The 9,746-nt window shown below is 47.0% G+C and overlaps 1 protein-coding gene across 1 annotated transcript; it reads right to left on the bottom strand.

The window, feature by feature from the left end:
• Positions 1 to 2,465: 2,465 nt before the first annotated feature.
• ALAS1 (5'-aminolevulinate synthase 1) lies at positions 2,466 to 9,726 on the bottom strand. The gene is made up of 10 exons (XM_063164584.1): positions 9,448 to 9,726; positions 8,507 to 8,713; positions 7,383 to 7,538; positions 7,079 to 7,301; positions 6,442 to 6,626; positions 5,690 to 5,869; positions 5,357 to 5,521; positions 3,996 to 4,264; positions 3,280 to 3,442; positions 2,466 to 2,746 (listed from the first exon to the last, which is right to left on the bottom strand). Exons 1-10 carry the CDS (start codon positions 9,644 to 9,646, stop codon positions 2,586 to 2,588), a joined length of 1,908 nt encoding a protein of 635 aa, XP_063020654.1. The 5' UTR covers positions 9,647 to 9,726; the 3' UTR covers positions 2,466 to 2,585.
• Positions 9,727 to 9,746: the final 20 nt, after the last annotated feature.

The following is a 9,746-nucleotide window of genomic DNA, read 5'->3' as shown; positions in this document are numbered from 1 at the left end:
TGAATCCACACTCACGTCCCCCCATCCCAGCTGCTGGCAGCAGACCAGGGTGCAGTGCAAGGGTGTGTCCCAAAATAAATGGGTGCAAAGCACCAGGGACGGCAGAGCTGTGGGTTTGGGGGTGACAGTAATGCCATGGCAGGAGCAGAAGCCCCTGCAGCTCCTCCCAGCAATGGGGAACACGTGCTCCTGCTTGCACTTGGAATGGTTTTACTGCTCCTGTAGCACCTGGGGTTTCTCCTTTGTGTAAATAGGTTGGGAAATGGAGGGGGGTGTGAGTTTAGGGCTATGCAACATTTAACTAGATGAATCGTTTTGGCCCAGACAAATGTTAGCCATGGCTTTATGGCTGCATTCCTGCTTCCTCCCTCTGCCACTGCCATTGTCTGACCTTAAACATATTTTCCTGATTACTTCCTCTATTATTTTTTCTGGGAACCAAACTGAAGTTTGCATAACTTATCCCTACTTATACAACCCCCCATTCAATTTTTATTTGCTGGGAAACAATATGTGTTTATTTTTTCTTTCTTTGTCCTTTCCATTGGGGAGAATTTATCTTTTCAATGTGCCACTGGATTTGTCTTTTGCAGTTAAGTGATGGACATCTGCTGGCCCTTTGCTGTGCCCTGGTTCTGCTTTCTCAGTCTTGCTTGCCAACAGTAGTGTAAAGGTAATTTGTCACAGCTGATGTTAAAGGTGGGGAGGCACTGGCTGCCACGTGCTGAGGTTATTCGTGTTCCTGTCATTTCAAAGGTTGCCAGCTTTGAATCCTGGAGTTTGGTTCTTTCCTGATTAATTTGGAGACTTTTGATAGCTGGTACCTTCCTATATCTTATTTCTTCTCCTTGGTAGAAGAAAGTGTTGAGTTGACATTATTAAAACTAGGGAGAAAAACTGGGCTTATGAAGTGGTTTGTAAAATGGACTGGGCCAATTCTGAAGGCTTTCAGTGAAAAAAAGCTAGAAATGCAAGTGGCCTGGTACTGTCAGAATATGGCCATGTGTGAGTCAACATGTTGTGTTATCTCCCACACACACTGATTGCTTATAGCTGTTCCCTGATTGTTGCCAGAGTTTGCAATGACATTGTTGGCATGTTGTGGTGCTGGGGACAAAGTCCTTGGGAGAGGCTGATGGAGGAGCTGTGGCTTGTTAGTTTATGTCTCCAGTTAATGTAGGAATATAACCTAAAAGATAATGGGAAGAGCTCTGTGACAGATGCATGCATATGCATTGAGTTTTGGGCCACAAATGGTTCATGGCAAGGCCAGGCAGGTCACATCTCCCTTCTACAGAGCACCTGCATGTGGCAGAGGCAGCCCCTTGGCTGGCTTGGCAAAGAGCTTTTTCAAAGTAGCTTGACTGCTTGGAAAGTCAAATGTTTTATAAAACTCTTCTGAGAATGGCAGGGTGCTTCAGTACATGCTTAAACAACTGGTGACTTCCAGCTGATGGTTTTGCCTTAATTTGGGATTGTATCTCCCCCCCACATGGCTATTTGTGATACTTTAACAGATCCCCGGTGGGAGGGAGCCTCACAGCACACACGTGAGTGTGCCAGCAGGGGGAAGCGCCAGGCTGGCTCCTTCCAGCCACAAAACAAGAGTCCCTGGAGAGAGTGGCTGCTCAGAGGCAGTGAAAGCCTCTGCAGCAGTGCCTGACGTGCCTGCACCTGCCAGGAGCAGTTCAGTGCTCTGCCTGACTTTGTGCCAATACCGACCTCTGAGCAAAGGCACTCACCCAGAGAATTTACTTCCCCCTGTTCAAAGCAGGCCTTTGCTATTTACCAAAGCATTAAATAAGATAGGCCTGTTACAGCCAATTGCTAAGGTTCCAGAAGGGTTGCATGGGCAGTACTGATGCCATCCCACAAGGACTTCTCTCAGAGACATGAACTATTATATTGCTTGCTGACAGTTTTTACAGCCAGAGCCCACCTGCAATGGTGAACACACCTTCCTTTTCCAGCCCTGCCAATCCACCACCTTGGTGTTCTGTCAGGTAGTCAGAAAATAGCACTTAATGCCATTAGCACCTTTTCCCTCAGTGTAGTCAATGCCAGAAGGGGAATGCTTGTGCACAAACTACAAAGGAAGAAGAGAGTAGCAGAGAGACAGCCATTCTAAACCCATTCTAAATGCCTGCCTCCCAAAACATGGGTGCAAGCTGCTTATATGCAGCACTTCTCAAGGTGCTTAAGTATTATTGGGCATGTAGAACTATCCCTGCATGCTTTCAGGAAGATGTCCCAGAGAAGCTATTTTCTCTTTTTATAATAAATAAACCCCATGCAGGAAGCACTAGTGAAGTTCTTTGGGCATAGTCATTGGACAAGCAGTAGTTCAGCTGCGGGGCACAAAGCTGTAGAGCACTGTTTTATTCCATCAAATGCCATCCCAGCCCCTGAGACATCAGTTCCAGTTGTGGAAGGGACACAGAGAAGCACACAAACACAACAGGGCATCATGGCTCTTGATCTTTATTTTCAGAGCGTAGTGCTTCAACTACAATTAAAATACTTGAGCAATTAAAAAATGTTACTGACTCCATACTAGAGCTGGACAACAACTGACACTGCTGCTCTCATGCACTGACAGATACTAGTTTGCTCATGCCACTGAAGTAGGCTCGTTCTCTTTCACTCATCACTTCAAAATGCAGGGGTCGTCGACAGAAGTTGCATTCAGCTGAGGAGTGTGGCTTCAGCTCTAGACCAACATCCTTCCATGTAGCCAGCAGTTTTTCTGTTAAGAAAAGTTTATCAAGATCAAAGCTTAAGACTGGATTGCTTTAGAGAAGCAGCAGAAGTTTCAGCATATTTATTCCCCTAACAAGTGAGCAGGGATAATAGGATTACACTCTGACACAATCTACCTTTGAAACAACTGGGCTGCAACTAAGTCTCAGCTATGCTCACATCACCTCTCCTGACAGGATCAAGGAGGATCTACTTTCTCTGAACAGATCCATGTTTAAGACAAGTTAACAGCTCAGCTGAGGACAGCTGAGTTTGGAATCCATGTAACATGTGAAGATTGGTTTGCACAATGCATGAGAAGAGCCCTGGCTGGGCTGCAGTGGCCTTGCAACTCTGATCCAAGTCACAGTGCACTGACCTTCATACCTCACACTCCAAGCAGGGAAGTGTGCAGGATGTGCTGCAGCAGTGGAAACAGGCTATCCAGCTCACGACATCTAAAACTTAAGTGCTTCCCAAAGTACAAAGACTGCACACACAGGAAGGATCTTCAGTGCCCTGCTGCAGGAGTCCACTCACCGATAAAGTAACTCATCATCTGGGGGGTGTGGTGAGGGGTAGGGGCGATTCGGAGCAGCTCCTCTCCACGGGGAACCGTTGGGTAGTTGATGGCTTGGACGTAGATGCTGTGCTGGCTCATCAGCTTGTCACAGATCTCTGTATTTTTAGCAGCATCTGCAACCTGAAGTTCACAATTTTAAGTTACAAGAGCAACCAAAAGAATGAGAGTTGGTAAAATTGTCAGCCCAAGTTAGCAAGATCTAAGAATCCAACAGGGCTGGTAAGTAACGTGTAGGTCAGAAAAAAAGGCAAAAGGTCTGTGTTGTATACAGATCAGACTTTTTCAATAGCTCTCAAAGATGGTTGACATCATTATGGCAAAATATATGTGTATGCCAGAAAAAAAGGCTAAAAGTCTGTGTTGGGCATAAGAACACCACTGCAGCCTGGGCAGGTAGCTGTTTACAACCCAAATCTTTTAGCTTGTTAGCAGTTTCCTTATTTTCTGTATACTGTTAGTGTATGAAACCCACGGTCTTTCTCCCTCTATTTTATATTTACACCAGACTTAAGGCAGGCTCCTGGCACACCACCACTGAGCAACAAGGTGGGTTTGAACTTTGTGAAGGCAGTAACTAATGGCACATGTAACTAATGTACCTGATGGTACAGTGTGCTCACGGACAGCAACATGGGCACCGCATGCCTGTGTTAACATCACCCCCAGCGCTCACCCTGATGGGAATGATGTGGCTGGGGCAGTGCACCACGGGCAGCCCCGCATCCATCAGCATCTGCCTCATGAGCTTGACGTTGCGCTGGTGCTGGCGGCGCAGCGCCTGGCCCTCGGCGCCCTTGAGCGTGCGCACCGACTCCAGCGCCCCGGCCAGCAGCATGGGCGGCAGCGACGTGGTGAAGATGAACCCGGCCGCGTACGAGCGAACCGTGTCGATCAGGGAGCTCGTGCTGGAGATGTAGCCTCCCACACAGCCAAATGCTTTGCCTGAAGGAGAAAGTAAAAAGGTAAGTGGTTGGATTTGGTCTTTCCACCTATTGAAAAGCTCCAAGGCTTCACGGCGTTCCGCTTGGAGGAATGGGTTATTCTGACCACACGTGTAATGTGGTCATGGCATGTGCCAGCTCCCCACCCAGTAATCTTGTATTTACTCAGCACATGGTACAGCTTTGTTTTTAAGCTAATCTTGATAATGTGGATCTAGCTGCTGCACAGCAAGGACAGTTCATGCCTCTATCAAATACACAAGTTTTGATTTTGGGGAAGACCTTCCAAGCCAAATCATCAAGCAAGGACTTGAACAGTGACCCCAAGTGATCAACACTAAGTCTCTCAGCAGATTTAAAATAATCTGTTTCAGAGATGCTAGAAATAGCCTGTGATCCTAAGGAGCACACAAGGCTGTTACTGTGATTGTGCAGTTGATACCAGTCCTTCTTTCCAAATGTTTGGAGTGCAGAACACAGCCATAGACAGAATTAGGGTGTCTGGTGAACATTTCTGTTCCTATTAAGCTGTAACCCAGGACTTTAAGTTCCAAAGAGCATGAACTTTTCTAGTAAATTTTATTTATGTTTTAAAAGGTGTTTAAAAAACCTTTCAAATTACAGCAGTAAACTTACTCCTTAGCCTGCATTCTACTCAGATAATAGCAGTTGCTTCAGTACTTGCCAAATCTCTTTACATAACTCCCCATCTCAGGTTTCTAGATTAGGAGCACTCCATTTCACATAAAGGAACTAAGTACTACTAAATATAGAGAACTGCTCTACTAGCATTCTCACCTGAATTTCTTCTTGAGTTGTATAACATGCCACTGGAGGACTTTTTGCTAGCTTGCTTAAAAGAAAACCCCATACAAAGCTACCATAACAATTTCTAAGGCAGTGTAAGTAGCTTAACAGAAGCTTTTCAAACTGTGGGGCACACTTAAATCCCTTGGGCTTTCTGAAAAATCCTAGGCCCCAGCAGCCCTTAACAAGTTCATTTGACTAGACTGATTTTGAGCTAACCCAGTTAATTTGGCAGCTCAGCAGCTTTGCAGCCTCAGCTCCTGCAGGAGTGCCAGGCTGTGCATACCCAGCGTTCCAGAGATGATGTCCATCTTGTGCATGACTCCGTCCCGGTCTCCTATCCCGCCTCCTCGGGCTCCGTACAGCCCCACAGCGTGCACCTCATCCACAAAGGTGATGGCCCCGTGCTCGTGGGCCACATCACACAGCTCCTCCAGAGGACAAACAGCACCTAGAAACCAAAGCAGTGACTGGCAGTTTAGGATTTTCTGTACGACTGGATAAACTCCAGAAGTACCCCCAGACAACCGCTACAAAACTGTACACTTTGAGACCTAAAACAGATGATCTGAGGACTAACTGCCCCAGCAACAGAGAAGAGGCTTTGATGTCAGCTTACCATCCATGGAGTGAACAGTTTCAAATGCAACAATTTTAGGGGTGGATGGATCAGACTTTTTCAATAGCTCTCGGAGATGGTTGACATCGTTATGGCGAAATATATGTTTTGGCACCCTGCTGTTACAGATCCCCTGGATCATGGAGGCATGGTTTCCAGAATCAGAGTAGATCTCACAGCCTGAGGAAACAGGTTACAGCCCAGTTACATTAGGAGTAAGTATAGAAAGCATTAACTGATTCTTAGCATTGCATTATGTATGGCAAGAGTTTAGGAAACAAGGGTAGCTTGTTCTTGAAAGTAATGCTCTTGATCAAAAGAGCAAGTTACAGATCATGAAGCAAGAATATTTGAGGTTTATTTTAGGCATTCAAATTAACACAAATGAGAGCTTGAGAAAATAGTTATCTAACTATCCTAACTTCTGAAGTGAGAGAGAAGTTCATCCCTTCCAGTGGGAAGACAGTAAATTCTGCTGTCTCATTTTCAGGTAGAGTTTAACCACAAGAATAGAAGACTCAGTTTATGTAATTCCTCCAGCAGTTGCCAGCTCACAAATCTCAATCTCAATAGGTTGATAGTATCATTTGTACTGAACATAACTTGAATATGATATTAAAACCAGCAAACCACACTCTGCAAATGGATTAGGGTGAATCCTCACTTTGGACAGCTCTTTGTGAAACATACTCCCAACAGCCTGGGGCAAGGCTGTGTTTTTGTGGCAACACAGGTGCAGTTTGAGATCTCACCTGGCAGCATTTTAGCTAGAGTGAAGAGAGTGGAGTCATTGGCTACAAAGCAAGATGAGAACAACAGTGCTGCATCTTTTCCATGAAGATCAGCTAGTTCTTTTTCCAAGTCGACATGAAATTTACTTGTTCCTGATATGTTTCTGGTACCTCCTGCTCCAGCACCATGTTGTTTCAGTGTTTCCCTAAAGAAGGCCCAAGAGAGGAATTAGCATTGCTGTGGGACACACAGAAGAGTAAAGGATCATTGCTGAAAACGTTCTGGTACATAATCAGGACTGTTCTAAAAAACTGGCAGCAAAAAGCAGCTGCTGGGTCTTGGAGCAACCTGCACACTCAGGAGTCCAGCAAGGTAGATATCAGTGGCCAAGCACAGCTGCAATATACCATCCAGTTTATCTGGTAACATTTGGGGCTTTTAGAGAAGATCCAAGGAGCACAATCAGTGACCAATACACACAGTGTAGCCCTGGATCTGAACACTAAGGGACCACTCAAGAAACAAGTGTAACCTTAACTGCACACCAAGAATCACATCAGAAGCAACTTATGTCCCGCAGTATAGAAATCAGTTTTTCAGAAGCCTTGCCACAAAACACAGTTTGAAAACCCCTCTTAAGAGCACAGCAGCACTCACATCACTGCTCCACAGACACGAGGGTGGCGGCTCATGCCCAGGTAGTCATTGCTGCACCACACAGACACCTCCTTCTTGGTGATCAGGGAGTCGGTGTAGTCGTCTGCCATGGGGAAGATCTGTGCCTTGCGGTTCACGGTCTTGAACACCCGGTAGGTGTGATCCTTCTTCTTCTCATCTATCTTCTTCTCAAAGAACTGATCATACTGGAAGGTGGAGACAGCTGAAAGGAGACAGACACTTCAGCACACAGGAAATAATCACAACAGACCAGGCCTCTGGGAGTTTTTCCAGACATTCTTACATTTTGGCAAGTTATCCTGAAGCAGATGAGAGACGCTTTCTGGTTTTTGCTTCAGCATAATATCCTTAAACTTCTCGAGCAAGCCACTCTGCTCTGCTCCCTCAGCCTCAATCTTTCTCACCGTGGAAGTACTTGGTATTTTGGCAAATTCTGTACCTACAGATATTGTAATAAATTCCAGTGAGTTTGTTTCGTTTGAAACAGTGAAGTAGGTTGAATTCAGCAAAGCAAACATTTTAAGTAAAACCAACATTTCAATCTTTAGGAAGTACATGTCCAAAACCCCATGTTGATCCTGCTAGGATGAACTGTTTTATTTGCTTACAAATTTGCCTTTCACAAGACAGAAGGATTAGCCTTGCTAATCAATCACAGTACAACAGGCAATTTCCTTATAATGTATTTGGTTCATCATGACTCAGAGAATCACACTATACAGCTACAGCACTCATCTGAAAGGATTGCTACACACCTAACTGAAAGCAGAGCTCTAGTCAGCTGCTTCCTTTTTGTTCTGTTAGCACAGATTTTTTTTTAAACTATGCCACAGAAGGCAATCAGGAAAGTAAAATAAGCCTTCTGAGACAGGCAGCAAGGCTTTACTGACACTGCTCAGAAGATCCTTCCTCTGAAGGACAGCCCTTCCACACTACCACTGCAAGCCAGCCAACACCCTTTAGTTCCATCAACAGAAAAAAATCACCCCAAAACCATTTGCCTGCTTTCAAGCTTGGATTTGTGCTGGTACTTGCCTGGTGTCTTGACACTTTGCTCCAGCTTTAGATATAAAGCCTTTGTCTAAACCAGCACCGTGGCAAAGCTCTCTACAGATCTAAGCATTGGCTTGGGTGCGAGTGTACCAGCTTGACTCACACATCTAGAGCCAGCCAGCACATCAAAATACAGCTCATGGTATTCCCACATCAGAACCACCCAGGGAAGCCCTGCACAACGTCACAGGTATGTCACTAACACCTACATTCTCCAGCAGCTTTTCCCTGCAGTCTCCCCTAATCCCAGCTGCATCACTTCAGTGGTGCCTGTCAGACCAGGAATGCTCCACATCCGAGAAGGCACCAGAAGCTCTTGGGAGGAATCACTGCTTCAGTGCACAGAGAACGTACCTTTCCTGTCAGCCTGCACTTCCTGCACATCCTCCTGCAGCTCCAGGCTGGCTTTGCAGAAAACATTGCTCTTCTTGTGGTTCATCTGAGCTGCCAGGAATGGGCATTTGGTACCTGTACTCTGGTTACTGCTGGCAGGTGGGTGGCCAGCAGGAAGCTGGGCTCCATCTGCATTCTGCTGGGCCGCTTCTTTGACATTCTTGGCCTCTGAGATGGGGGCAGAGAAGGGAAAATATGTCAACTTCATCATTTTAATACACTGGTTTCAGTTTCTTGATCCATTTCTTTTGGAATTAATTTGGCAGGACCCATTCAGAACTATTTAACTGAGCAGTCACATTTTATTTATACAAGCACAAAATGCCAGTAACACCCAAGGGACATCTGAGTTAAGATGCTAGATCTAGCACTGTACCCTTTGAGGGGCAGAAATATCTCTTTCACTCCCAACGGGAATATTTAAGGAAAGACTGGATATGGCAGTAAAGGCCATGGTTTAGTAGACATGGCAGTGTTCAGCCATAGGCTGGACTCGACCTCAGAGGTCTTTTCTAACCTAACAGTGATTCTGCGACCTTCCTTCGAGGACTTTCTGAGATTCTTCAGCCCTGCAGCTTCCTCTGCTGCAAGCCTCAGCTCCTTCCCCTGACTGCCTGGGGAAGAATTCCCCAAGGAATATTCCCGGGTGGCATGAAGGGCCACCGTACCGTGACAAACACCGCTCCGAGACCCAGGAACGCGGATCCCACCCGGGGCTTGCCGCAGGACGCCCCAACAGGCCGGTCCCTGATTCATACCACGGTCACAAATTTCATTACCGCGGACATTTCCAGGATTAAGCAACCCCTGCCTACTCCAGAAGTTTTCCCCCGTGACATGCAATGTCTGTGTTATTTTTTCCCCCCTCAGGGACCCTCGGCTCGCTCCCCGGCCGTACTCACCGCGGCGGCCCGCGGGGGTCTCCTCCTCCGCCTGCTGCCCGCGGGCGGCGGACGTGGCGAGGGCGCGGGCGGCCGGCGGGGCCGCCTCCATCATGCGCGGGCAGTGCTGGGCGTACAGCAGCAGCGACGGCCCAGCCTTCTGCAGGAACGCCTGGGACACACGGGCCAGGAACGGGCAGCGCCGCACGACCGCCTCCATCCTCGCTATCGGACGGGACACCGGAGGTGACGGCAAAGCGACACTGGTGACGAGAAGGCGACACAGCGCTGTGCTCTCGCACTGCCGCCTTTATAGAGCC

Source organism: Melospiza melodia, chromosome 10 (assembly GCF_035770615.1).
Source record: "Melospiza melodia melodia isolate bMelMel2 chromosome 10, bMelMel2.pri, whole genome shotgun sequence".
NCBI classification, from domain to species: domain Eukaryota; kingdom Metazoa; phylum Chordata; class Aves; order Passeriformes; family Passerellidae; genus Melospiza; species Melospiza melodia.
This window is presented reverse-complemented; position numbering and strand designations above follow the sequence as displayed.